The sequence below is a fragment of the Fusarium pseudograminearum genome, chromosome 4 (genome assembly GCF_000303195.2).
Source record: "Fusarium pseudograminearum CS3096 chromosome 4, whole genome shotgun sequence".
Classification (NCBI taxonomy): Eukaryota; Fungi; Ascomycota; class Sordariomycetes; order Hypocreales; family Nectriaceae; genus Fusarium; species Fusarium pseudograminearum.
In genome coordinates, this window is record NC_031954.1 from 4168110 (window position 1) to 4195833 (window position 27724).

At 48.2% G+C, this 27724-nt stretch overlaps 12 protein-coding genes across 12 annotated transcripts, besides 2 other annotated features; 7 read left to right on the top strand and 5 right to left on the bottom strand.

Moving 5' to 3' along the window:
• Positions 1 to 480: 480 nt before the first annotated feature.
• Positions 481 to 3721, top strand: FPSE_08937 (uncharacterized protein; the record flags this gene model as incomplete). Its single annotated transcript, XM_009262055.1, has 5 exons — positions 481 to 2040; positions 2094 to 2420; positions 2637 to 2727; positions 2785 to 3291; positions 3351 to 3721. 5 exons carry the CDS (start codon positions 481 to 483, stop codon positions 3719 to 3721), a joined length of 2856 nt encoding a protein of 951 aa, XP_009260330.1.
• Positions 2787 to 2876: a microsatellite.
• A 390-nt stretch (positions 3722 to 4111) lies between the features above and the next one.
• Positions 4112 to 6031, bottom strand: FPSE_08936 (uncharacterized protein; the record flags this gene model as incomplete). The annotated part of the gene is made up of 5 exons (XM_009262054.1): positions 4112 to 4964; positions 5022 to 5605; positions 5668 to 5774; positions 5829 to 5897; positions 5983 to 6031. The coding sequence occupies 5 exons, from the start codon at positions 6029 to 6031 to the stop codon at positions 4112 to 4114; spliced, it is 1662 nt and encodes a 553-aa protein (XP_009260329.1).
• A 56-nt stretch (positions 6032 to 6087) lies between these two features.
• Positions 6088 to 6163: a repeat region.
• Positions 6164 to 8187: 2024 nt separating this feature from the next.
• On the bottom strand, positions 8188 to 9956 carry FPSE_08935 (uncharacterized protein; the record flags this gene model as incomplete). Its single annotated transcript, XM_009262053.1, has 2 exons — positions 8188 to 9866; positions 9920 to 9956. 2 exons carry the CDS (start codon positions 9954 to 9956, stop codon positions 8188 to 8190), a joined length of 1716 nt encoding a protein of 571 aa, XP_009260328.1.
• A 759-nt stretch (positions 9957 to 10715) lies between these two features.
• On the top strand, positions 10716 to 12098 carry FPSE_08934 (uncharacterized protein; the record flags this gene model as incomplete). Its single annotated transcript, XM_009262052.1, has 4 exons — positions 10716 to 11040; positions 11092 to 11513; positions 11569 to 11738; positions 11801 to 12098. The coding sequence occupies 4 exons, from the start codon at positions 10716 to 10718 to the stop codon at positions 12096 to 12098; spliced, it is 1215 nt and encodes a 404-aa protein (XP_009260327.1).
• A 905-nt stretch (positions 12099 to 13003) lies between these two features.
• On the top strand, positions 13004 to 15343 carry FPSE_08933 (uncharacterized protein; the record flags this gene model as incomplete). The annotated part of the gene is made up of 4 exons (XM_009262051.1): positions 13004 to 14089; positions 14139 to 14390; positions 14438 to 14597; positions 14958 to 15343. The coding sequence occupies 4 exons, from the start codon at positions 13004 to 13006 to the stop codon at positions 15341 to 15343; spliced, it is 1884 nt and encodes a 627-aa protein (XP_009260326.1).
• Positions 15344 to 15529: 186 nt separating this feature from the next.
• Positions 15530 to 17221, bottom strand: FPSE_08932 (uncharacterized protein; the record flags this gene model as incomplete). The annotated part of the gene is made up of 1 exon (XM_009262050.1): positions 15530 to 17221. One exon carries the CDS (start codon positions 17219 to 17221, stop codon positions 15530 to 15532), a length of 1692 nt encoding a protein of 563 aa, XP_009260325.1.
• Positions 17222 to 17669: 448 nt separating this feature from the next.
• FPSE_08931 (uncharacterized protein) lies at positions 17670 to 18550 on the bottom strand (the record flags this gene model as incomplete). The annotated part of the gene is made up of 2 exons (XM_009262049.1): positions 17670 to 18125; positions 18176 to 18550. The coding sequence occupies 2 exons, from the start codon at positions 18548 to 18550 to the stop codon at positions 17670 to 17672; spliced, it is 831 nt and encodes a 276-aa protein (XP_009260324.1).
• A 400-nt stretch (positions 18551 to 18950) lies between these two features.
• FPSE_08930 (uncharacterized protein) lies at positions 18951 to 19812 on the top strand (the record flags this gene model as incomplete). Its single annotated transcript, XM_009262048.1, has 3 exons — positions 18951 to 19000; positions 19061 to 19439; positions 19495 to 19812. The coding sequence occupies 3 exons, from the start codon at positions 18951 to 18953 to the stop codon at positions 19810 to 19812; spliced, it is 747 nt and encodes a 248-aa protein (XP_009260323.1).
• Positions 19813 to 20658: 846 nt separating this feature from the next.
• On the top strand, positions 20659 to 22542 carry FPSE_08929 (uncharacterized protein; the record flags this gene model as incomplete). Its single annotated transcript, XM_009262047.1, has 1 exon — positions 20659 to 22542. One exon carries the CDS (start codon positions 20659 to 20661, stop codon positions 22540 to 22542), a length of 1884 nt encoding a protein of 627 aa, XP_009260322.1.
• Positions 22543 to 22702: 160 nt separating this feature from the next.
• Positions 22703 to 24244, bottom strand: FPSE_08928 (uncharacterized protein; the record flags this gene model as incomplete). Its single annotated transcript, XM_009262046.1, has 7 exons — positions 22703 to 22742; positions 22935 to 23067; positions 23119 to 23290; positions 23338 to 23524; positions 23577 to 23821; positions 23875 to 23961; positions 24008 to 24244. 7 exons carry the CDS (start codon positions 24242 to 24244, stop codon positions 22703 to 22705), a joined length of 1101 nt encoding a protein of 366 aa, XP_009260321.1.
• Positions 24245 to 24956: 712 nt separating this feature from the next.
• Positions 24957 to 25831, top strand: FPSE_08927 (uncharacterized protein; the record flags this gene model as incomplete). The annotated part of the gene is made up of 3 exons (XM_009262045.1): positions 24957 to 25020; positions 25078 to 25452; positions 25500 to 25831. The coding sequence occupies 3 exons, from the start codon at positions 24957 to 24959 to the stop codon at positions 25829 to 25831; spliced, it is 771 nt and encodes a 256-aa protein (XP_009260320.1).
• Positions 25832 to 26631: 800 nt separating this feature from the next.
• FPSE_08926 (uncharacterized protein) lies at positions 26632 to 27207 on the top strand (the record flags this gene model as incomplete). The annotated part of the gene is made up of 1 exon (XM_009262044.1): positions 26632 to 27207. One exon carries the CDS (start codon positions 26632 to 26634, stop codon positions 27205 to 27207), a length of 576 nt encoding a protein of 191 aa, XP_009260319.1.
• Positions 27208 to 27724: the final 517 nt, after the last annotated feature.

A 27724-nucleotide genomic window follows, 5' to 3' on the forward strand; every position in this document is an offset into this window, starting at 1 on the left:
TTGATGGTATGTTCACATCTCCTACATAGCATACAGTCGCGTGTGCCCAATTGGAGATGGCACCCCAGCTTAAAGCCGCAGAATTATCTGTCAGCACCTCTGTGTTCGAATAGGTACTGCTCCAAATGCTGTCACCCGCCAATTTCATGTCTTATCCAAGACTTTGCCAAGCTACCAAATGACGTTGGGTTTCTTACATTGATCTTACCTATTGGCTTTCAGACTCTGGGCGTACGATGTTATCTCTTGGCATATTCTGATAGAGAAACTCAATATCTTTGGTGCTTAAATGCCTATCCTTGACGGCTATTCTCCATATATAGACGTCTTAGTACCCACAAGGCCTGTCGCGTCTCACAGTTTCTACCCTTTCTCTCTGTTTCCCTTGCCCCGCTCCAAACTCCTTGTCCCCTCTCTACTTCCGTCCCTCATGGTGTAGCAGCAAAACTTGACTGATACCAGACCGACATCCTAACAGCAATGGGTATACTAGGCAAGATATCGAGTGCCCTGGCGCCTCCACCCGCAAAGGCCGATGATGGACGCGACCAATGGCCCTCTCGTACCGCTTATCTCCTTGCCTCTTGCGGAGGCGCTGTAGGGATGGGAAACATGCTCCGCTACCCATCCCAAGTCTACAACAACAACGGTCTACAGTGGTTCGTGCCCTATCTGATGGCCATATTCCTACTCGCCATCCCTGCAATGGCGCTTGAGATCGCTGCTGGCAACGCCTACCGCGGCGGTACAGTGGTTGCATACAACTCGATAAATAAGCGGCTCAAGGGAACCGGCTTTGCGCTCAACTACGTCGGCTTCGTGGTCGTTACCTATTTTGTGCCCATTCTGGCTTGGGCCATGGTATACTTCCAAAAGTCATTTACGAGCCCGCTCCCTTGGGCTGGTGATACCGAGAACTGGTTCATGTACGAGGCTGTTGGTTCGGTTGATCCTGATACTTCGGGTCGCTGGGTTGTGCACCCTGACGTTTCTCTCGACGGCCGTCTCGTTGGTTGGAACGCCTTTACCTGGTTTACCGTCTGGGTTTGCATGTTCCGTGGCGTTGGCCTCACTGGACGAGTTGTCTATGTCACAATGGGTCTCCCGGTCATCATGGCTATTGTTCTGGTTGGCCGCGGTGCATCTCTTCCCAACGCAGGAGAAGGCATCAAGATGTATTTCGGCAGCTGGCATAGCGAAAAGCTTTCTGGCACTAAAATCTGGCGCGATGCCGTTGGTCAAGTCTTTTTCTCGACTGGTGTCGGCTTTGGGTACTACACGGCCTACGCTTCATACAACCGTCGATTCTCCAACGCGGCACAAGACGCTGTCATAATAGTTCTATTCAACAGCTTCTTCGAGGCATTTGCTGCCTTTGCTGTCTTTGGAATCATTGGATACCTTGGCATGAAGCCTGAGGAAACCGGTGAGATTGGCAGTTATGGCTTGGGCTTTATGACATACCCTGAGGCGTTTGTTGAGATGCCTGGTTCCAACTTCTTTTCTGTGGTATTCTTCTTCACCATCATGCTCTTGGGTATCAGCTCTTCGTTTGCTATGCTTGACGCCGTTATGACATTAATAATGGACGCCCCATTCGCCAAGAGATGGGGACGACCCTGGGTTGCCACCGCTATGGTCACGATCTGTTTCCTTGTCTCCCTCCCTCACTGCACTCGATTTGGGTACTATTTCATGGATGGAATCGACCGATGGATCAATAATATTGGTCTCGTCTTTGTCGTGTGGGCTGAATGTGTTGGCGCCACCACCTTGTATCGATATCGGGATGTTGTCGGTCAAGTCGGCATGCCATCATGGGCCTCGTACAATGGCGGTTTTCTTGGAGGCCAGCTTTTGGGAATCACCATTGGCCACACTGTTACACCTTGGGCTGGCGCTATTGCTGGTTTTGGTGTCTACTTTATCGGTCTTGCTGCCTCCCTCGTCCTTGGAAAGGCACCAGATGCATACGGTGGTCCCAGACTCATGACCAAAAACAAAATGATGTCTGTTTTCTACTACAATGCTTTCTACTCTGTACGTCCGAGTCTTCGTATCAAATCCACAAGGACTTGCTAACCTAGTCGCAGGGAAACATGCTGAGACATGATCTTAACACTGTCATAGGTGTTGGTAAGAACTGGTCTCTCCCCATCATCTGGGCGCCCATGCTCCGGTATGTTACAGGACCCATCTTGGCCATAATCTTCAGCCTGGCCTACCCCAGCTTTGACGAAGTCAAGAATGACCCTCTTCACATTGTCGGATTTATCGTTGCGCATTGTCTCCTTTTGTGGATTGTGATTGGTTATATTTTCCCTCGCTGGTATGATGTTTTTATTGTTCACGAGCGCCGTGAGGATTGGAAGCAACCTTATGCTCCCAATATTGCTCGAGGTACGACTGATGGGCAAGAGGTGGGTAGTAATGAAGCTGCCACGTCGAGTAGAACGTCTTCAAAGGAGTGAATCTGTGATTCAGTCGTTGACATCATGTCTTAGTCTAGTGCTCTGGAATGCGTCTCAAAATATTATAACAATTTATATCTTTGTTAGCATCTAGCACATGCCCAAACCTTTTCTGCATACATAGTAATATTCTCAATCTTCTCGATTAAGACTGTGATACCAAAGGCCACGACAACCACCATTACCAAGGTCTCAACGTCGGCAACATCCACCGTTATCCCAAAGAAGACCGATCTTTTCTTGACAACCGTGACAGGTGAGTCGAATTGTTGACAAGTATAATATCGTGCTTGACCAGCTAACGAGGTATCAGAAACTACCACCATCGAAGACTCGACCGTGACTACCGCCACCGCCACATCATTTACAACAACTGTAACCACCACCACCTCCACCTCCACCATCCCGGCCCCTGCAGGCTTTACCCCTGCTGGCTCCGATGTTTCGTACCGAGCAAAGAAGCGTGAAGTGCCTAAACGCTTCTCTCGAGCCAAGACCAGTATCAACCGCCAAAAGTTGACCCCCAAGGTCAATGCAAAGAAATGCGACTATTTCCCTGCTCTCTACCCACAGGCTGTCAACTGCCGTGAAGTTATCAAGACTGTCATCACCAAGACTGTCACACTGAAGCAGTGCAAGAAAACCCCCACGAGGACAGTTGTACTTCCTCGCCGCACCAGTACCAAGGAGACCACCACAACCACAACGAGCACCAGCACCATTATTCAAGCCGATGAAACTCTCACCGTCACGGCCAGAACCCTCGAAACCACAGTAACTACGTCGACATCCACCACAACGTCTACAACAACCCTCACTGGTATGGCACACATCTCCAGAAACCCTCATGATCACCCAGCTAATTTGAAACCCACACAGAAACTCAAACCTCGGTTGCACCAAGTGCCACCTTTTACGCTGCCTGCGCTAGTAACAATCTCGTTTCTGCCACCAACGGAAACCACGGCATTGATTCAATCAACTTCAATGATGACACTTCAAATAACGATATTATTGAAATTGGCACGTCTTCGGCTTATACCTGCTGTGTGGCTTGCCAGATAACTTCAAACTGTATCTTTTCCGATTTCGCATATGGCGGCTGTCAGCTTGTCATCGCTTCCTCTTGCAGTCCTGCAGCTACTTTTGGAACGTCTTACCAGACCAACTCGAATGTCCCAGCCGACAGGGGTGTTGTAATCAGTAATGGACCTTGTGGCCGTATCCAGAACCTAGGAAATGTTGGATAAGAGCGCAAGGGTCAGTAGTAAACATTGTATGTCTAGTATAATTGGGAGGTAATAATATCATTCGGTGTATAGGCTACTATCTAATATCTTGGTCACACAAACGAAAGAATCTTGAACATGTTCAGTTGCTATTACGAGACAATGGGTAGGAAGAGGCCTCGACGTAGTACCACACTGTCTCATCCTGTAATGATCTGCAACGTTCAATGATGGACAGTTCTGCTCCAGACTTCCGCAGAGCCTTGATGTTTCAATTTGACCGGATGCTACTCGTGCGATGACTAGCAAGATAACATCAAAAACCCTCTTCCATGCGAAAGCCAAGCAACACCGTTCCTCGTTCCATACTAGAACCACCCACAACATATCCCACTTCTTTCTTTGTACGTTCTAAACATGGTTTGCCCAGGTCAAAGCGCTCCTTCGGTTGTTCACGGGTCGTTCTTTGGCCAGTTCATCATCGTCTGACCAGTACTGCGTCTCCTTCTGAGATGGCAGCTCGGCAGCTGGGACACCAATTTGGCGACTGAACCGGTTGTACGCAATGAAGGTATCCCTGTCACCAGCCATGGCATTGGTAGGCGTAGCAGCACGCATCGAGATTCGCCGAACCTCGACAGCATCCTCCTTGATAGCCTCCTTGCCAGTCAAGGAATAGATAATGTTGAGGGCAGGAATGGAAAGGCCGTGGATGACGATGGAGAAAAGGACGAGCCAGTACACAATCGGTCCCATGGCACGGACAAGGTTGGTCTCCTCTGCATCACCCTCGCCGTCGTGGGGGAACAAATGACGGGCGTGCTCGACGTAGAAAACAGCGCCAGCGCCAATAGGACCGAAGTATCCCATGAACAGAGCCTCCTTCCAGTCCTTGCAGACATCGGGCATAAGCTTGTAGCAAGCGAGGATGGCGGGCAATCGACGGAAGATGAGGACCAGGAAACCAAGACCAATCAGGCGAGGAAGAGTGATTCCAGTACCAGTCGGGTCGTTGAAGCTTTCCCAAGGCAGGATAGCACCGATGTACATAAAGCCGCCGAAGTTGAGGAGAACGTCGACACATGAGTTGACTTCATCGTGGCGAGATTCTGTTTCGCGGAGGTAGTCACCATCCCAGTTGAGAGCGCAGCCAGCAACAAAACAAGCCAGGAGGTCGTCGGTACCGATGGCTCCACAGCTGCCGACGAGGAAGAGGCCCATGGCTGTAGGGAAGAGGACGTAAGATTCGCTGTCGACTAGTTTGCTGTCAAAGGGTCAGTATGGGCAGATCAGAAGGTGTTTGTAGATGGGGTATACACACTGCTTGAGAGCAAACTTGATAGCCTTGCATGAGCCAAATCCAACAACGGCTCCGTATACGATAGACAAGGCAACGACGTACAGCCAAGTCTCAACAAGCCAGTTCTCCAAGGCCTCGGAAACACCACCTCCAAGACGGCCAACCTCACCAGCACGAGCCATGAGAGCGTGGGCAGTGGAAGCACCCTCAGCAGCCTTGGTGCCAGCACCAGGGATGTCAGCATGCTGAATGAGGTATGTTGCGAGCATCAGGAAGGGAAATCCGAAGCCGTCGTTGGCACCAGCCTCGGCGGAAATGATCTCTCGGAGCGGTCGGGCGACGTATTTATCGGCAAAGGGACCTTTTGCAATGGCCTGGGAGAGGATGGGGTCGGTGCAGGTGACGCAGGAACCGATGACGAGAGCGGCAAGGAATGTGACCTTTGGGATTGTGAGCATGATGCAAGCTGTTGTGCAGAACCACATGATGGTCATGATAGGCAAAAGGCACAGTGCCATCTCCTTCCATCGTGTGAGGCCGTACTTGGCAGGAAGTTGATAGCCTGCAATGACCAGCTGAACACCAATCATGACACGGGCGACACCCTTTGCAATGACGTGTTAGTATACAAGAGACACACAGGTACGAGAGACGTTAAAAGGCTTACCAGAGTGATCTCACTGGTCTGACCCGGCGTTGCGGAACCCCATCTTTCACTATCGATAAACTTGGCGGCTATGGGACCGAGGACGACACCGATCAAGACGGCGGGTACTAACAAACATTAGACGACAGAAGTATGAGGGCAGAAGGGTGTAGTATGCGTACGGGCTTCACCAAGGTACCATGCCTGCTTGATCTTGACAGAGATGAGGCCATAAAGATATGTGAAACCACCTGCATGCATGTAAGCCAAGCCACACCAAGACAACAAACAATGACTGTATGCCAAGTCGGGAAGGAATTGTGTGCATATACTAACCCAGTACGCCGAGCACGATGTTAAGCTCACTCAAACTCAAGACTGGCATCTTGACGGTTGGAGTTGACTTGATTGGTTGAGAGAATACAGTGGTATTTATTGACTAAGAAAAAAGGGAAATGAAAGGAAAATGGGGGAAAAGGGAAAAAGGAAAGGAAAAGGAAAGAGAAAGAGAAAAAAACTAGAGGTCCTGCCTACAGAAAGAAGAGAAGGGGAAGATGGAAGGGAAATTAAGCCAAGACGCCTCTTTGCGGGATCTATGATGATCTTTAAATGGGAAATACGCACAGAGAATGATTGGAGATGAAACCAAGGTTCTGGTGGTCAAGAGGCAAAGTGTAAAAGGTTTTAGTCTAGTTAGCTCCGAAACAGACAAAGCACAGACAGTCGTGGTCTATAGATAAACATTTAGACGTCGGTTTGCTCGATATCCGTACGAAAATAGAAAATAGCAACAAAGACAGCGGGTGCAATTGGCAGAGAACAAGGCCAAGACGATGAACTCGAAACGTTCAGAACTCCGCCATGGATTCAGCACGCGTCTCAACGCTTTGTTCAGAGTAACTCTTGGCAGGAGAGGGATCATCCGCGCTATCATGGGCCGCGACTGTCTTGGCGTCTGGGTTGTTCTTGGCAATGGAAATTGACAGGCTGACAAGAGATATAGTTGCCCCTGGGTAAGGAGAGTACGTAGTACAGAGTAGTAATAGTGACATTAATGCTTATCTATTTGTTGGAGTGGTTCTACAAACAAGATAAGAACAGAGAGGTCGTGCTGACTGGTTCTGTTAACTATAGCCGTGACATTTGACAGCCCCAAGTATGTACGTATACATGTTGTCTCTTGCATGGACCATCTCAGCTGTACAGCTGAGTCTTACTAATCCAACTTTCGCCTTGACCTGACCTCCATACTAAATAAACATAGGTTACAGAGTATTGACTGTGGGAAATATATCCCAAGAGGTTATTCCCCGGTCCCCAATAGACTGCAGCGAGATTTGCAGATTCATGGACGGGGAAAACGTCAGTGCTGAGACATGTCCATTCTCTTATTTTAAGCATAACAGCCATTCTCTCCTCTTTCCAGCGCTAAACCAACTCAAACTTTAGGGGCGGTCGTATCGTCCATGGAGGACCAATTGTTAATCCCGGGGGCTGAAACATGCTACCGTTAAGTTATGTCATTAGGAGGCCCGCCACTGCAACCCCTGGTTCAACACCAAACATTAAGAGTGTGATCTACACTACTCATTAAATTTGTGGACTTTCAAATCTTACGACCTGGCCAATCAACAGATGAATCAGGGTTGGGACACAAGGGAAGAGACCAGCCGAAACATTTAAAACGCCTTGTCCCCATGGTTATCGCTATCGATCGGAGATCCAACACCATTGCAGACGAGATCGGTTTCGAGATGCTGTAACCCCCGTTAATAGGCGCCGTCTTTTAGCATACTGTTCAACATCCTGTATCATAAGCGTCAATTGGGCTGCAGTGACTCTGTATTTCCTGCCGTACAACAGTCCTACTCAATACTGTACAGCTCAGTAGAACCATGTACGAGACCGAGGACCTGGTATCCTACCTCGAGTTCTACCAATTACAACTGCCTATAGGGCAATTGTGCTACACACAAGGTCGCACAACAAGACACGGTCTGACAACTCAGCTATGGAATCATTCATCGTAACTTGTGTTCACACTAGCAAGGTTGATACAGGAGTTTAAAAAAAGAAACAAGTATTCAAAACGAAAAAGAGCAAACGGCACATCACATCAGCCTCCCACAGTTTCATAAACACAGCCATCGATATATCATATCAATTGTGGCGGAAGATGGGGAAAAAGATGAAGCCGGCACAACTTGACCCGGGGTCGTGTGGGTAAACAGAATCACTGTGGATGTCCTGAAATTGAATCCTTGTTCAATAGCGCCGTGAGAAATATGTCTAGGGTAGTAAAGACAGAAGCCATGCCACAACTTGTGTGCTACTGGCGAGAGCTGCACATTGCACTATGTTGCAATAACATCTTTATAAAATCTAGAATAGTTTTATCTTTTATGAGAGTAGTTATATTCACATACGAGTTGTCATATAAACTGAGAGCAACAAAATAGAAAGCAGTATGGGAAAATCACTGTATTCGCACATGCAGTTCAACATACAAATGAACACACATTAATAGACCACAATTTAACCCTAAACCTTCTTCTTGATCCCTACCTCCTGCACCTCGAACCCCTGGATACTGCCCCGCCTCTCTTCTTTCTCCATAAACTCCTCAACCAGGCCCTTAAAGTCAGCTGGCAGATAAGGCGACGTAAGCTCCGCATATCGACCTTTCTTGCGATGCGTATTGACTTCAAGATCCTTCATCAGCATGTTACAATAAGGCAACCCTTCAAACACCATGTCGGGCAGATCAGCACCGTAACCACAAGGGAAGCGCCACTTGCCCCATTGCGTGTGTAGCATGATCTCATCTGTGATCTCCTTGTCGGAGGAGGGGATGGATCGGACCTTGCCTGCGAAGAAAGCAGCGATCCAGTGGCCTTGAATCGTGGCGCATGTCGCTGTGCTGACGGTTGAGATCATGCCTGCAAAGGCAAGATCGCGGGACTTGACCATTTGTGAAGGAACAATGAAGCGGTAGTATCGAAGAGGGTCGGCTTCTTTGGCCTTGAAGTTGAGTTCGGGTTGTGACTTGAGACCAGGATACAACGACAGAACTTGTGCATCAGCTGCTTTGCTGAGTGCGCGCTTCTTATCGAGCGAGTAAGGAAGACCAAGCTTGTCGTCTGCGAACTTGATGGTGGATTCCTTCTTCCAACCAGTTGAGCAGATGATGGCGTCTGTCTCAATAACATTGCCAGAAGTAAGGATTGCTCGGTTGGGCTCGAGAGACTCGATATCGTCGATGTGAACTCTAATCTTGCCCTCCTTGACAAGATCGAACAGAGATGAATCGTAGTTCAAGATACTCAAACCACTGCCGATCCAATAGGCGGAATGCCATGGCTTCAGCTTCTGCAGCTCGGGATGTGAATCATATCCATTGGCGGAAATAACATCACCGCTAAGTGCCTTCCAGAACCCATTGACGATTAACCTTCCCAGGGCAGTACCATGAAGAAAGTTCCTCACGCCGGGATAACCATCAGCCTCACCCCATGGACAAGGGCTGAACCATGTCATCCAGCGAATGTTGAGAAGTTGATCCAGACGCTTCTTCAAGGGCGTGACGAAAGGCGGTGCGATCCAGACGGGGCCGTTGCCGGTTGGACGTACTATCAAGTCGACTTCTGCACCATCATGGACTAGGGCGTATGCTACGTCAAAGGCGGATTTGGCGCCACCGACGACGATCGCCTTCTTAACTTTCAAGTTGGGTGCCTCTTGGCAGAAATCCTTTGCGTGGAAGAGTGGAGCGTCGAACAATTCTTCGTTCTTATAAGAGGGCATGTTTGGTGTCGAAGTCAGACCTGTAGCGAGGACGAGTCTTGCAGTGTTGATGGAGCGATTTCCAGCAGGCGAGTTGACAGTCAAGCGCCAGCCAGAGTCTCCATTTCGCTCCACCAGATCAACGGCAGTATGGAATTGCACCTTGTCGTAGATGTCGAAATGCTTAGCAAAGTCTGTAAGGTATCGGTGGAGTACGGCACCGGGTATGTGTGTGTTGGGTCCGACGCCATATGTCTCAAAGGCCATTGGAAAGTCGGGGTATTCGTATGTTCCTTTCATGTTGTTTGACTTGAGGCCTGGGTAAAGTCTGTTCTTGGACCATGTTCCGCCGCAGGACTCGGCCGACTCTAGGATGGCGAGAGAAGCGGAGGGTAGAATTTGATGAATGGCTTTGGCAGCGGCGAGGCCAAACCATCCTGGACAGAATTAGTTTATGGACGGTGGTTGATAGGGCTCAGTGAGGACGTACCAGCTCCCACGACTACTACATCATATGATTCAGTCATTGTGATAGAGTTTAGGATGATGAATTGGAGTATTCAAGATCGTGTATCCTCTGTTATGATGAAAAGATAGTTTATGATGTTGTTTATCGAGAGGCGAATCAAGGCTCTATATCTATCGTACCACAACCCTTGCGGATATCCCCAAACTCGGCTGTTTCGCCCGCTGCCGAATCGAGTTACAGGTCATCCCTGCCCTGAAGACTCAGTGCAACCCATCAAATGCAGTTCGGAAGTGTCAAAAGCCACGAGATAGCAAACAAAGTCCATCCAAAGACCGATAAGACTAGTGGTTACCCCAGATTTCGAAGTTCCGTAGTCGAGATGATCTTCATTCCGACCCCACGTTTTAGCGCTTTGAATCGCCTATCTGAGGCTACGGAACGCTGAAGATAGCGATATTCAGAAGGCACAGGTTCTATCTAGTTCCGGATTGGGGCCAATTGATTGTTTAGTGGTATCCTTGTGGCGTACTGTACCACTTAGTGCGCAACCAACATCGCTTAGCAGGGTACGGCCTTTCCGATCGGAAGTTCCGAAGGCACGGAATCCACAACTTGTCCTCTTTAACCACCGGGGAGATAATGTTAGTACCCTTCCGTAAAGGTCGCCATTGGCGGATAAGGAAGATACCCCAAGTCCTCAACTCGGGGTAGTCGGGGAGAAAGAAGGCTTGCGCATGGATAGCTTCATCTATATATCTCACAACAAGATACCGACTTGACAGTGATTCCCCATCATTGACCAACCAAATAACACAACATGTATGCAGATATCTCCAAGCCTCCTGCTCCTCTTCCCCAAGCCAAGCCTCAAACGGTAGCTGAGGGCATCACACTTTTGCCTCCCCTGTCGAGACTGGGACACGGTCCAGGCCTTGTGATTCTCCATCCTGACTCAGACAAGCACTTGGATATCATTGATGGCGTTCCCTCAGCTCTCGTCAAGTGGGCTGAAGAAGGGTATGCTGTTGTTGAAGTACAGGCTAAGGCTTTCAAGGCAGATGCTGGTGATGTTTTGAAGAGTGCACTGCAAGCGTTGAGGATTTGTGATGGGTTCGTGAAAGATAGCAAGATTGGACTTATTGGTAAGTAACACTATTGTGCTGTTAGATGACTTGGTCTGACTGTTGTGCCAGCATACGATCCTCAACTGTGGAACAAATTTGCCCCAGTCCTTACCGGCAGCGACATAACCGGTGCCATAATTTACGCCAACGCAGCCGACTTAGCAACACTACAAGACGCCACGATCCCTACACTTAAGCATATAGCATCACGCACCGAGAAACTCGAGCGAAACAATGGATCAACAACCTATTCCTACCCATCGGCCAAGTCTCACTTGGTAGCGGTTCCCTTCACCGAAGACTTCAATTACTCGACCGAGTCTGTCTCACATACGAGAAATTTGACATTCCTCAAGCCGTTGACAAACGGTCCATACTTCGATCTCGAAGCTATATGGGATGAACATACATATTACGAGTTTGCGGATCGGTCGGTTGAACATACCATGAGTACGATGGTTGATCAGCCTTATGTCAATCACGTACCTACTGTAAGTAATCATGTTCATGGTTAGAATAACGGGATGAGTGCTGACTAGAGAATAGCTCACGGGTGGAATTGGTCGCACGTCGTTGTCAACGTTTTATCGCGACAACTTCATCTTCCAGAATTCTGATGATACAGAGCTTGAGCTAATTAGTCGAACCATCGGTATTGACCGTGTCGTCGATGAGTTTCTTTATAAATTTACACATGGCAAAGCCATTGACTGGCTGTATGTATCGCCCTTCCCATATACCGATCAGTTCACATCGCTAACATGCAACGCACAAACAGTCTTCCCGGTGTCCCGCCCACTAATAAGAAAGTGGAAGTGCCTTTCACAGCGGTAGTAAATATTCGCGGCGATCGACTGTACCATGAGCATATCGCATGGGACCAGGGAACTGTTCTTGCTCAGGTCGGTTTGATGCCACAGTATTTACCATTTCCTTATCCTGTGGAGGGACAGAGGGAGGGGGCCAAGTATGAGTACCGTGTTCCAGTCACGGGCATTGATACAGCGTTGAAGATGAGGGATCGCAACTCGGTTGCTTCAAATGAGATGTTTGGGTACAAAGTTAGAGAAGTTTAGTTGTGTAATGAGTAGTACCTTGAACAATATTGTTTTACTTCGCATGTTCCTTCTTGATTCTGTCAATTAACAAGGTGCAATTACTTTTACAAGGTCAATTCATGATAAGAGCGTTCTCATGTAAAAGGTAATTAAACCCGTTATCTTCCAAGAACGTACTGGGATAGCGGTCCTTTGCGTATCTCTTTAGTGCAATTTAGGCGATAAGAATGAGCTCTTGTGCCCGGGAAAGGTAGTCGGTTCGTACTCCACAGCCTGTTACGGTTCATTACGAGAATGCGGTTCTGATCACATAATACGGGAGTTGCAACCTCAACAAGTCGACTAGGGAGCTGCCCTTTTGAGCATCCAAAAGCTACGGAAGGCCTGGATAAGGTAACAATTCAGTCTCTGCAGGTGATGCCAAGACACGGCACTTAGTTTCTCGCCAAGACACGGCTGCAAGCGAGCAACCCTGTAGGTGATTCAACCTTGAAAGTATGTACACAAAAGTTCATTCGACATGTTCGGCTCAGTCTTCATCCGACACCGGGCCGCCTCTATCAAGACCCTTCGAAACTGTTCCTCTCTAATTGGCCAATTGATTCAAGACCACTCCCCAGATTCTCACTAGTCTCAGGGCGTATGAATCGCAAAGTCTATTCCTAGTTCCAAAGAGATAACAAGTAACCCTGCGCCCTGCTAGCTACCCCAGTGACAGTCTCGGTCTATTAGTTTACCCCGCATGGGTCCCAAGATCAAAGCCACCGCTAAGGAGAAGGGAGGGATAATAAATAATTCTAGCGCCGCGTATCCGTTTGTCAACTTTCCCCTTCCACTTGACGATCTTCACAACACGATAACCCTTAGTCAACTCCCAGTTATGATCCATTGTCTAAGCGAATGCCAAAGTCAACTGTAACAAAATGTCTCAGGCCAGAGGCGTCAAAAAGTCCGCCAACTCGGAACCCGGTAAACGCCGGACTCCATATGCTCTCCGAGCATGCGAAGCCTGTCGTCGTCGCAAAGGCAAATGCGACGGACGTCAACCGTGTCGCCATTGCGCAAGCCGTCACCAGAATTGCAGCTACAACGCCAGTCTAGAAGCCAACGATGACTGGCAAGCGACAGCACAAAGTTTAGTTGCCTCGAACTCGAATGTCTCTATACCCGACCAGTATCCCCCGTCGAATCACTCAGGGCCACGCCAGCCGGATCAAAGCGCAATCGTGGACATGCTATCGAGTCTGCAGGCGCAATTAAACAGCCTTGCTGCGCAGGTCAACTCGAACTCAAACTCGAACAATCCCCAACAAACGAATCTGCCATCACCTGTCACAATAATTGAGAACGCGACAGCAGTCATCAATCGGATTGATGCCGAAAATGCCAACTCCACTACCAATGACGATACAGTCGAGTCTCCCAGATCTTCGAGAACAGTCACTTCTCAAAACTTCTACGGGCCAACATGTCCAGACTACGCACTCAACGTCGGTCAATTAAAACTACGCCACAGTCTCCATCAACGCCAAGTCCAATTAGCAAGTATTCACGAAGACGGCGATCCAGATGAAGACGATGTCGAAACACAGAATGGCCAATTTTCCATGTCACCACAGAACATCGACAAAGGTGACCCAGCTATGCTCCTCGCATTTCGCTCCATAATTAGCCTACAGGAAGCTATACAGCTGTTATACGTTTACCAAGAGGTCGTTGGAGAGCTTCATCCTGTTGTCGATATCGATGGGCTTGTTATGCAGACTAGATCATGGTATGCGGATGCGGGAGCCGGAGTATGGGATGTCGTGGCTGCGAGTACGGGAGCGGAAGGGTATGAGTTGCTCTTGATCATGAACCTCTGTCTTGCTATCGCATTGCGGGCAGACTCCAAGGTAGGAAATATAAACACTGAGGGTTTGCTGAGGGATAGCTTTCAGGATGCTGTCAACGCAAAGCTTGCGGCACCTGCGAATAGCATCAGACATGCTACGATAATATTTCTGAAGGTACGAATGCTCATCAATCCTCTACTGTCGTTGCTCACACAGGTTGCAGGGCTGGTATGACTTCTTCCATGATATGCCTCGGTCAGCTTGGCGTATGTGTGGCATTGCAGGCCGGATGCTGATGGAGCTTGGACTTCATAATGCTGAAGTCTTTAAACACACATTAAAGTCGGAAGCTCAACGGACCGAAGCATGTACCTTGGTCAGTAGCATTGTTATTCTCGATCGACAGTGGAGTTATGCAACTGGTCTGCCAATACACTTTCACGAAAAGAGCTTCAGCTCAATTTCGACCTCATCGGTGAGTACATCAGATCTATTTATCGCTACGCTTACTTACATAGCCAGGTCAAACATCCTTATTTAAAGGCCATGCTTTCCTTTATCCTCATCAGCGACCGCTTTAGTGAACCACTATCCAGCGCAGCCAAAGGCGAAGGCTACAACGATGAAAGCTCATTCGAATTGATGACTTTTCAGATTGAGCAGTGGCGCAAAAAAGCAGTTGGTGAATATTCTATAGCACAATGCCATACATGGCAAACAGATCCATCCACAAGACCACCGACGTGGGCGATATTACTTAATCTCCGTGCCGAATCGGTCAGAAGCCAACTCCTCAAACCATTCTTCTTTTCGGAATCAGATATTGAGATAACGAAGAAACATGTCAGAGCCGCGACAGAACGAGTCTACGATATCATCAATGTATTACACACATTGGATCTCACGACGGATATATACCGAAAGCAGCATCCATGTTATCAACACATACTCGCTTGTACATCTGGACTTGCATTTCTTCTCATGGCGTTCATCAAGCAAAATAGAAGCAGCATGCTTCCAAGTCTAACACCAGACCTGGTAGAGTCTCTGGGTGGAAGCTTCAGCATGGCCGTCAATCTCACAACGAAATACACCAGTCGCTCAAGATCAGCCCGCAGACTAGCAAAGCGACTCGTGGAGATGCGGCGCAACCTTCTAAGTCTGGGTATCCTGAACGCCGAGAGTCCTGGAAGCCACGAGGGACTGGACGGCGTTACAGAGTCTGTCAGACGAGCGAGCCTTGCGCAGACTGGGTTTGCGGGTGGCTATACTGAGTACTCGCCGCCTTTTAATACTAATTCTGTGTTCGGAAGCGGAATCGGAATGTCTGGGGTGGATACAGATATGCAGATTGGGTGGGATGATCCGATGAGGTTACAGTGGCCGCTCGGAGATGTGAACCATATGTTTTCGGAAAGCATATTCTAGGGGAAAATAAGCGTGTTTCGAAGCTAAACTTAGGGGTGTTTAATGGATGGCAGCGAATCGCAATACATGAATTCTCTAGTCCTGAACATAGAGACTTTGTCTTCAAGGATATGTCGTAGTAGTATTTATTGTATTGGCTGCAGTGCTATACTATGGATTGTTTGGTCATGCTGCGTCTGAAATGGTCTACGCCTTCACAAAAACTCCATGATCGATCTCCTGCGCCTTTCCTTCATACTTCCACTGTTGCACATACGCCTCTCCTCCACTAGGACACTCAAGTCCCTTACCTTGGCCGTTGCAAGTCGCATAGGCACCCAACAGACTTCCCACAAACTGACCAGCACCGAAACTAACGAGTCTCGCCTCGGCGGCCGCAACATTAACCTTCTTGCCATTGTGCTCCGCTCCGAGATTGTAGTGAGTCGCATTGGCGGTTTCGATGAAAAGACGGATCGATCCACTCTCCCAACCCTTGGGAACAGGAACTGTCTTAGGGGCGGGTGGGCTTGGACCAGTGGCACGGAAACGGAATGAAAGTTCGGACTTCTTGTTCCGGATGATACCGAGATCGATGTGGTCGACTTGTGTGCGGAAGACAGTGATACCTGCTTCCTGATCCTCATTCTTGGGTTTAAAGTCAACGTCGATGCTGAACTTGAACAACGTGTGTGTTTGGCGACGACCGATAAAGGCCACTCCACGCTGTCCTGATAGTTCGATCTCATTGCCTCCGATCACTCCAGTGACATTGTTTCTGCTAGGAATAATCTTCATGCCCTTGGGTGAGAGACTGAAAGTGCCCTCTCTAGGTACACGATGGTGAACAAAGTGTGGAGGAATCTTGCTAGTCTTCTTCAAGTCGTAGTTATCCGGATCACCATTGAACGGTCCATTTCCAGGGACATTTCGTGTAGGCTTTGGAAGAAGGTTTCCTGGCATACGGCCTCGCACAGGCTGAAGAACAGGCCACTCGCCCTTGTTCCAAGTCGCGTTGAAAAGAACAGCTTCGCGACCCATGGGAGAAACACCTCGCTGTGTGATCCTAGTAGCTAAGCAAAGACCCCACCAGTCTCCCTTGGTGTCCTGGAACAAGTCTCCATGGCCGACAGTCTGGAAGTACTCGTCTGTTCCGCGGTTCGTCAGGATGGGGTTGTTCTTGTAGGCTTCATATGGACCGGTGATTTTCTTTGCGCGCGCGATTGTGATGGCGTGGTCTTCTGCTGTTCCACCTTCTGCAATCATGAGATAGTAGTAGCCATCGCGCTTGTAGATATGTGGTCCTTCAGGCCAGACACCGCCTGTACCATTCCAGATGTTCAATTCTGGAGTAAGCGCTCCAGTTTCAAGGTTGAGTTCTTGAAGTGTAATCCCATGAGTTGCTGAGTAGACCTTTCCGTCGTCATCCCAAAACAGATCGGGATCGATATGGGTTGGCTTGAATGTCACGGGATCACTCCAGCTGGCCTCGTTCCAAGGGTCCTTGGTCTTGAAAATGACACCGATAATATCCCCAACACCGAGATACTCGCAGATAACGTAGTATTCACCCTTGTGGTATCGGATTGTTGGTGCGTACATGCCCTGTTGTTGTCCGACTGTCTTCCAGCTGATGCCGGGAAGCTGTTTCTCGCGGTTCCAGACATGGCTAATGAGACGCCAGTTGACCAAGTCTTTGGACGCATAGACGGGAAGACCGGGGAAAGAGATGAAGGTTGACGTGACGCAAAGAAAGATGCCGTCTTTTTGGATGCACGAAGGATCAGAGTGCCATCCTGGAAGAACTGGGTTGGTGAACGTAGAAACGTCTGTGTTTGGCTTGTCTGGAAGGGCACTTCCCAACGCTAGAAGCGGGAAGAGGAGAGACGTGAGAAGCATCTTGGCGATTGAGAAAGCCCTGGTCGATTCAATGGGCCACGTTTACTATGGGCCCTGGGCGAACTTATATGTTGACCAGAATTTAGCCACATTGCGGGGAATACGATGAGTGAACCAAGAACGGCAGTAAGTTATGGCAATTGACGATGCCGATTTGACCGCTAGTAATTTGATCCTTGCTGCATTGTCATAGTCGGATGGTGATCTTGTCGAGAATCATGCTGGTTTGAGGGGTCCTTGCATATGGGACCATGTTGATGTTACTCTATCTAAATAGGCTGATTCACTAATACTCTAGACGTCAGTGTAGAGAAGCTCGTAATGGTGGAAATGAGATGTGTGTATTTTAGCCTAATTGCTTGTGCAGATCTACCCCAGACTCACCCACGATCCGCTTGTCGCATCATCGACCACAAATAAATTGAACTCAAATAAACTTTATCCGAAACTAATTATCGTAGCTAATTAAACCATCAATAGTACCCGCATGTAATCCTCCGGTGATCTGGATATCCGCGGCGGTAGTATGTCTCGCCGCATCACTCAGCAAGTAAACAACCGCTCCTGTGAGATCGTTCTGGGTACTCAATCTCTGATTAGGCGGCGACAACCACATTTGTTCGCCTTCTCTCTTACTCTTGTGCTCACGCACGTTTCTGGTCATATCGGAGTCCACAAATCCAGGAGATATCGTGTTCACCCTGATTCCCTTGGGTGCAAGTTCCACAGCTAGCGCCTTTGAAAGCATGAGAATACCTCCCTTTGAGGCGTTGTAGGCCGCCATTCGGTAACCTGGAAGGCCAATGTGGGCGGATTGTGAGGCGAGCAGGACCATGCTTCCAGCGGTGCCTTGCTTGATGATTTGTCGTGCAGCTTTCTGAACGACGAAAAATGTTCCTCGGACCTGTGATCGTTAGTAAAGATAATGAATGGAAGGGTCCTTGGTTAACCCACATTGATATCTTGAATACGCGTAAATTCATCCCAGGTCTGGTCCAAGAACGGCTTGTCAATCGCAATACCCGCTGCGGGAACAACACCATCGATAGTTCCAAACTCGCTCAGAACCTTTTCAAAAGCAGCATCGATGCTTTGTTCAGATGTGACGTCCGTTTTGATATATACAGTCTTTGTAGAGAACTTCTCGCTCAGAGTGTTAAACTCGGCAACAGGTTGGTCCTGGATGTCTAACACTGCTACATTGCCGCCCATCTCGCATATAGCTCGCGTACAGGCAAAGCCAATGCCTTGAGCTCCGCCTGTGACGATGTAGTTGCGGCCACGGAGCTCAAACATGGGACGGACATCTTGGAGAGGTTCGGGAGACATTGTGGCGGTGTTGGGTATAGAGGAGAGGAAGTGATGGGATTTACTGGAATGACAGTACTTCTCGTGATTTATTGATAGTATTCAAGAAGGTAATGAGAATGGATATGATAGAAGCTTCTATCTTTGTTGTTGACTGTTCTCTTATCGGACTAATCTTGAGTCAAGTCGGGATACGGAACTAGACCCACTTTCCGGCGTTCCGATCTCCGCCCGGCAGTTCCGCCGAGAGAGCGCGGGCCGCTTCAAGTCAATGCCGAACAAGGGAACGAGACCCGATCATGAAGATTGGTCGATCAGTAGACTACCTTCTGTAAGGCTTATCGGTATTTATGAGAGGCTTTATCACAGTGTGATATGAGGACATCAAGTATTCGATAGATTGACTTGACGTAGAACAGCCATGGCATCTCATCCTCCTGCTGCGTGCTGCACAGTTGCCAGTCTTCATGAGTAAGTAAATACACACATTCTTCCTTTAAAGTCTTGAGAGTGACATACTGACTTCTATAGAGGTGAGCCGACTGGCTCTATAGTCCAGATTGACAATAAGACCAATGGCTATTTGGCCAAGCCTACATCTGGTCAAACCAACAAGGCAATTCTGTATCTTCCAGACATCTTTGGAATATGGCAGAACAGCAAACTCATGGCAGATGCCTTTGCTGGTGAGGGTTACATCTGTCTCGTACTCGACACCTTTAATGGTGACCCTGTACCGCTGCAGATGCCTGATGGCTTCGATATCATGAAATGGCTCAACGAGGGATCTGACGGGAAAAACCCACATACTACGGAAGCAGTAGACCCAATTGTTGTAGCTGGTATCAATTACCTCAAGAAAATTGGTGTTGAACAGATTGCTGCCGTGGGATACTGTTTAGGTGCCAAGGTTCGTTTCATCAGTTGCTGCCAACCATTTTTCAGTAGAACTGACAACATCTCAGCATCTAATTCGCCACTTCAAAAGTGGCATCGATGTGGGATTCATCGCCCACCCGTCCTTTGTGGAGTCTGAAGAGCTGGCCTCTATCACTGGACCTCTATCCATCGCTGCAGCAGAGCTAGATGACCTATTCACCGTGGAAAAACGTCATGAGAGCGAGAGTATCCTGTCAAAGTCAAAGCAAGACTTCCAGATCAATCTATTCTCTGGTGTCCATCATGGATTTGCTGTCAAGGGAGATATGAGTGACGAGAGACAGTTGTTTGCCAAGGAGCAAGCTTTTAGTCAAGCTGTTACTTGGTTTAAAAGATTTATATAGTATAAAGGTAGCTTCTTCCTCTTTGTAACACAACATCGACCAATTCCAAAGCTATTCAATGCCTAATTAATCTATCAGCCAAGTCTGGTCGGACAATCCCTGATCCGTTCACCGCTCCTCATATCTTAGGGCCTTTCTGTATGGACTCTTGCTAACTTGGTTGTTGAGGAAGGCCGGCTGTTGTGATATGGTTTTGTGATGTGTCGATGTTGGTGGTGGAAGCAAGTGAACGGCGCATTTTATGCCCAGCTGAATCTTATATTAGGGCAGGGCAAGGCAAAAAAAAAAAGGGTCCTGTGTAAGCACTGGAGTCATAACGCTCAAAAAAAGTATAATTGAAGATGGTAAACTTATTATCAGGTGATTCAGATCCTTCGCGGGGTCCACTTAAACTCCGAAAAGTCCGTCGATAATGCACATGCATATTCCTGTTCATAGTAGAACCCACTAAAGCGGGAAATAATAACTTCCCGTTAGCGATACGACCTAAACCATTCGAAACCTTGGAATACGTTTCGTGTATTGAACCTTGTGCATTAACTCTATATTTCTGTTTTTGCACTACTTGTCTACTGGCCGCTGCAACTACAAACCCGCGTATTGGCACAAGTGTCCGACCCGAATGCGAGTATAGGAAGCACAGACTAGAGCTACACTGAGTTACCTTTATGAGGTTGTTGTCCTCAATTGTATAAGAATAACAGGCTCTCAGCACAGATCTGGTTTATCTTTGAGTTCACAAGTTGAAGCTTCTGCCCAAGTCTGCACTTGCCCCCAAACTATCATAAACACATCTTTGTTACACCTTCTATACCTTTCTCAATTACATTCCGTTTACAGAACGTAATGACTGCCAACATCGATAAATACGCCGAGGAGCGAAACAAACGCCTCCGACCAGAGGGAACGGCACAGTACATCAATCTTGCCGACTCTGATCTCCAAAAGCTTGTTGCTGATCCTTGGGTCGACTACGAGGCCCTCGCTCGCCAAGCTCAACCCCTCCAAGATGGCGACAGCCCGAAGTTCCTAGTTGTCGGCGCTGGCATTAACGGCATAACCTTTGCTGCTCGCCTCATTGAGGCTGGCTTTAGCGCTCAGGATATCGTCCTTGTCGACATCGCCGGCGGGTATGGAGGTACCTGGTACTGGAACCGCTACCCAGGCCTCATGTGCGATGTTGAAGGCTATTGCTACCTGCCGCTACTCGATGAAACTGGCTACATGCCAAAGCACAAGTACTCTTTTGGGAGTGAAATTAGGGGCCAGTGTGAGCGCGTTGCAACTCACTACGGATTTCGGGCCATGTTCTCGACCAAAGTGGACAGCCATGTCTGGGATGAGACCAAGGGCCGCTGGATCGTACAGATGACGCAATCTTTTGGCGACGTCCAGCCTCCGAAGCAGATGAAGGTACAGGCTCAGTTCCTTTTCCTCTGTGGCGGCGTACTCGCCGTCCCTAAAGCTCCAGGGCTGCCAGGACTTGCCGAGTTCAGTGCTCAAAATGCAATTTTTCACACCTCTCGATGGGATTATACCGTTACCGGTGGCAGCCAAGAGCAACCTGACATGGTCAATCTGAAAGACAAGCGAGTAGCCATAATCGGAACTGGAGCCACATCAGTCCAGGCCGTACCCCATCTGGCGAAATGGGCAAAGCACCTTTACGTCATCCAAAGAACTCCCTCATACTGTGGAGAGCGAACTCAGCAGGAAACGACGCCTGAGACTTGGGCCAAGGTGACGGAATCAGGCCCAGGATGGCAGCGCCGTCGGATGACAAACTTGAACAGCTTTCTAACTGCAGAACCGGAGCCTGTAGACCTCGTCGACGATGGCTGGTCCAGGAACCAAGCTAGATCCGGCCTGATTGGTAGCTCATCCCAACTGATGGAACAAGCCGCGACAGGGAAGCATATCGATGCGCTACTGAGGATAGACGAACCGATTGCTGATGAGCTTCGGGCCCGTGTCGACAGTGAGGTACGGGATCCCAACACAGCCGAGAAACTGAAGCCATGGTATCCTGGGTGGTGCAAACGACCAACGTTCAACGACGATTATCTTGCCACTTTCAATCGTGACAACGTGACTCTTGTGGACACGAACGGAAATGGAATCGACCGCTACACAGAACGCGGCATCGTCGTGGGTGGTCGTGAGCTTGACGTTGACGTCCTTGTACTTGCTACTGGTTTCACACCTTCGGGCCAGTTGCTCCCTGAAGAACTACTCAAAGCCAGTATCATTGGTCGCGACGGACGTCTCCTGAAAGACAAATGGGACTCATCCGAAGTTGGAACCCTCTTCGGTGTAGCTACCAATGGTTTCCCTAACCTCTTTTCCGTTTTCGGTCGCGGTAGTCCAGCGTCGTATAATATGACCTCTGGTTTCGATATCACTGGAAGATTGATTGCACATGTCATTGCCCAGGCGACAAAGGAATCTAAGCAACCTGAACGTCTAGTGATTGAGGTTGATAGGAGAGACGAAGAAAAGTGGATGGCTCAAGTGGCTAAGAATGCAGCGTGGTACTCAGCCTTGACTATCTGCACGCCATCATACTTCAACGCTGAGGGGGAAAAGGCTCCGTCAACGCCAGAGAAGCAATACCAACAGGCCTTGACGGCTACTTGGGGAAGGGGGGTTAACGACTATGAGCGTATCGTTACCGAGTATACCAAGAGGACAAGTGATCAACTTGAAGGGTTTGTCACCAGTGAGGTTTGAACAGGGGTGTCGATGTACAGGGAAGGCGGATGGAACCTAGGACTACATTTGAGGTGTTTACAAGTAAGAGAATAGATTACGTAAATAAAATATACATAATTGTCATAGGGAGCATATATTTATCCAGCATTCAGTCGTCTTTTCAGCCTCCATATAGCTTTTAAATACAGTCCTCACTGTTCTCCAGGGTATCGCAATTGCTGTTTCATGTGTTTAGATGGGTCATGTATGTATAAAACCGTGAATCCAAGGTTGAAGTGACCCGGGCCAGATTTCACTTAGTACGTGTCGTTTCACGAGGTGTTTCCACAGGGATTCAATTCCGGAGCTAGGTTCTCTTTTCCCATCTATAAAAGTCAGCATTGCCTACTCAGGTATACACAGGCACTCACAAGTCCAGGAATAGTTTCCAAAGGATAGAAAATAGAATTCCCTGCAGACCATTGGCCAAGATGCGGGTTTTCAGTCCACGACCTAGAAGACCAAAGACACCATCTTGGACAACAACAGCACGCGCGGCTTCGGCTAAATTTGTTTTCAGTAACTTGTAATATGTATAGTTGATGGGCGACGTACAGTATGAGATCTTGATGTCGTTGACTTGGCGGTATGTCTTGACGACCCTCAGTGAGTTTGAGATGGAGTCGGACACGATGGAAGCGCAAAAGCCAATAAATGCGAGTCGGAGTAACCACCAGACAAGAGGGTGTCTAGGTGGTTCTGTTATAGTCTCGGATAAATAGTTGTACTGCCGGCGGTCAGCACCACGCCAGTTGCTGCATTAACCGTACATACCGTGGCGAACCATGGGTAATGCCCGACAAAGGTGGCAGCAGCGGTAGCAAAGGCTCCCCACCATAGACTACCGATCCCGTTGGCCTTGATGCGCCGTCGTAGAAGGGATGTACCTCTTGCTCCTTGGGCTTGAAGGGTTGTCTTAAGAGTGTCGATAGGAGTGAGAATCATACGGAACGCTGCGGCACTGTATGGTACATTAATATCATCCCTGATGAATGATATAGAATAAGACTCACCAAAGAGACGCGAATATGGTCTTGATGGGCGAGGGAAGGTCCTTGAGATACGGGTTTGATTGCAGAAGGGCAAGGATTCCGGCGTTGGCTGCCGTATCTCCGAATCGTGAGATGGGACCTTGAAACAGTGCAGGTGCAATGCCTTGGTAGTATCTTCGAATACCTCCCTCAGTGTATAGAGTCTTCGTTGCTAGAGTAAAGGATGTTCCGTGGCGGTACTGATAGTTCATAATTGTTCGCAAAGGCTATTCATGGTCACTGTTAACAGGGTTTCTGCCATGATCAGAAGGTATCTCACCATTAGTAGTAAAACCTGCAACACCATGGCCGCAGCACCACTCAGTCCTCCACCAAGTGCCCGCTTGAGGGCTTTCTTGAGGTCGAACTGTGCTCGTTAGTGGTTGTTTTACTGTACACGAGATCTAAGGTACCTCGGTCTCATCTGAATCAATCCATCCCTTGATAAAGACAGCCAAGATTACTATGACTAGAATAACCCAGAAAATTCTCCAAGCATACCAGCTCTTTGGTCTTTTCTCGGGCGTAGGCGCTGGCACTATCTCGGACTGGGTATGACCGGCTTGTTCGGTTTCGGCATGGTGGTCTATGAGCAGCGGCGTTTGCTCATCGTTTCGGACCGGAGCTTCGGGATCACTATTAGAAGACATTTCGTTTGTATTGACAACAATACAATGAGAGAAAGAAAAAGAGAGCACGAAGATGGGGTTGCGGATGACGCGATGACCAGGAGCATCATTGATGACTTAGCGGTTTGTTCGCTAAACTTGGGATGTTTAGTGGGGAAAGATAGGGACATTATTAATCCATCCAGCCGCCTTATCTTAACCATGACAATAGATCAGCGTTGGTTCCTGGTTATTTTTGGAGTTTATTGACTAATAAATTATTTTTATTCATCTGCAGCTTCCGACTCGGAACAGTGAGAGATGACTCGACATGTCTGTACTGTCCCTGTGTTGGATAGTCAGTCCTAGGCCATCTAATGACGCTACCAATCGCTGTTCTACATTACAACAAACAGCGGCAGCCCAGTTTTATGTATTCGTAAGATATTCAGGTAAATGAGATCCATAATAAACATGCAGTTTCCCGGCGCTGATTGTTGTGCAACGTGAGATATCCGAGTCCCATGTCAGTAAACAAAATGACAATAGGCAGGTCTACCGCTATAACCAAAGCTCGTTGGCAGTGTTGGACACTGCAAACGCTTGGCAAACAAATCGGACCAATATCCAGAAGGTAGTACCTACCTACCTACCCGAACAAATATCGTCTTCATGAGGGCCTCTTAAAATATTTACTCTCACCACTCATCTTACTCCCCGCATCAGCTTAGCAACACATTTACAGATACCGAATATGGATTCAGATCAGCTCAGCCCCAACACCAGGTCCCTGCGTTCCAGAAGCAATGTCACATATTGTGAGCACCTGCCGTCCCGCTCTCGCATGAAGCTGCCATTTACTGATCTAACCAAAGACAACGACCTGCCGCCCGAGACTATAGAGGCTCTGTCAACTCTCATCCCCCGTCCCGACGATGACCTTGGTACGGCTATCAAGAGATCGATCGAGTTTGATACCGAGAGTAGGTACAACAGATCAAGCGAGGTTGATACCGAGAGTAAGAACAGCAGATCAATCGAGGTTGATACCAGGACCAAGAACAACACATCAATCGAAGTTGATACCGGGATTAACAACAATAGATCAATCGAGGTCAATACCGGCACCAGAAACAATGGATCAATCGTGGTTGATACCGGCACCAAGAACAACAGATCAATTGTGGTTAATACTGGGATCAAGAACAAACCCGTCACCAAAACAAGCGACACAACCCTCGAAACAACCGGTACGAATACCCTCATCAGCGCAAACATCAACTAATATAATGAACAGGATCTGCTGCAACTGAATCTCCTCTCCTTACTATCGCAAAGATAAAAGCCAAGATCGCCACGGAACATGCATACAGCGAAGTTCTTATCCAATCGCGACGAAGATTATGGGAGCAGATGGAGTCATATGAGGCTCACATTCGAGAGCACCAAAGCAAAATTTGCGACAGCGGCGAGGGTAAAGACCTGCTGAATAAGAGGCTCCGTGATTGCGAAATACTGGAGAGCCAGATTGCCGAAATTTGCAAGCTCCTGGAATCTCTTGGCGAGAACTTGGATGAGAGCGCGAACAAAGTTGTAGACCTCTTAAACGAGCTGTCAAAGGCCGGGTGAAGCTATGACTGAAGTCGTATCAGATAAAGGCGTGACGAGCAAGAGCGGAAGTTTTAGGTGTAGGGCAGGTGCTTTTTACCTTTGATGAATATGAGTATTGATGTGCATGACATGGTCCGAGGAATTTGTGACTGTATTATTGTCAAAACCAGATGCAATGAGAATAGACGATAAAACTCCACGAGCTCTTTCGTTTCTTTGTGTACGAGGCCATTCCCCAATTATTCAAAGGCAGTTGCATCCACCACCCCAGATAAGGTCACGACAGGCAACGGCTGCTACAACCGATATAAATTCATTTGGACCTTCAAAGCCAACGCACGTTTCATACTGTAGGTAGACTTGTGCAATGAATAGACTGTTGTCATCCGCTTGTTGCCATTATTGACATCGATGATTGAGGATTGGCGTCATTGTTAAGCATGCAGTGAATGTTCTTTTGACACGTATGCTGTGCAGATGATTGGGAATTCCGAACTTGCTACGACTTGCAGCCTGCCGCCTGTATTGAATTGTCTTTGTTCTGCTTGAAAAGGCATTGCGCGTCTTGTCCATGCAGTCAACCGTGAGGCAAAGCCTTTGAACAAAGGTACTTGTGCTATGAACAACTACTTAGTCCGACAGCTTGGAATGAATTACAGGATTCTAAAATTCTATATAAAGGGCACTTCATAGATCAACAAATCTCACCAAACACCAGAATCTTATCTACATTTGCTCAACACATAACAGATCTCAAGGTAAGACACAGCATACACAAACTCACAAACGAAACACCAACACACCTATCTTCGCCCAACATGAGTTCTTCTTCAGACTACAGTGACTCTGCAGCAGCACAACTCAGAGTGGACATCAATCACGAAGTTGCCCTTTTCCTCATGCGCCTGAAGAGTTTGGGGATCGATGATCTGGTCGAAGATGAGATCGAAGGTTTCGAAACAGAGACCTCCAAAGCACCAGCCACCAGAGCGTCCGCTCCCACAGACTTTAGCAGCTCTTCCTTCTCCAGCAGAGTTGGCTTCAGCAAGGCCAAAGATCCCCATCACATCATCGAAATTTCAGATGTGGGTGACCAGATCGAAAACTACCTCCAGAAGAAGAAGCTATCCCAGAAGCAACGCGACAAGAGAGCAGAGATCAACAGGCTTGAAGAAGAGATGGCAGATCTTGATCTGCAGAAACGCAATCTTCTCAACAATGCCGAAATCCAGCGCGTCAGTCATGTCATTGGAAATGTCTCCACTGACATTGAATTGAACAAGATTCTGGAGCGGTACAGGGCCAGCGACGTGGAGCGCGCCCAGTTGGATGCTGAGCGCCAGAGGCTCATGGATGGGATTCGACGGCTTCAGCAGAAGAAGCGTGAATCGTAAGTTCAGGGTTTTTGCTCTGTTTTTTCAGCGATACCCGTCTCTGAGTAGGCCGAGGTTGAGGTAGGGAAATGGCGCGACGGAGTTGTGGAGGTATGGAGTTGATAGTGGCTGGTTCACTTCTGATTTATTCATGACAGTATGTATTCAATTTTATCTAGGGTCTCCTTTGTGTCCTTCTTTTTCATCATCCTCACTCCCATCACTTTGTATTAAAACAAATGATAACATCATCGTAAAGTGCCATGTTTCTATGTCTCTCTACTAACACTTGGTAGCAATTAACTAAATCCCATTTGCCGCGACGTACGGGTCATACCAGCACCCTTTAATAACGAGAGGCCACAATGATCGCTGATTGTAGGTAGCTCACCCTTCTCGATTAAAGCTGTACCTAGCAAAGTGATACACTTGTGTTATATCTACGGTATACGAAGCTACAATGAGTCACTCGGTCAACGTAAGCAGCTTAGTGTGTAAATCGCTTTTAGGTACGCTATGCACAACATCAAAAGTGAAG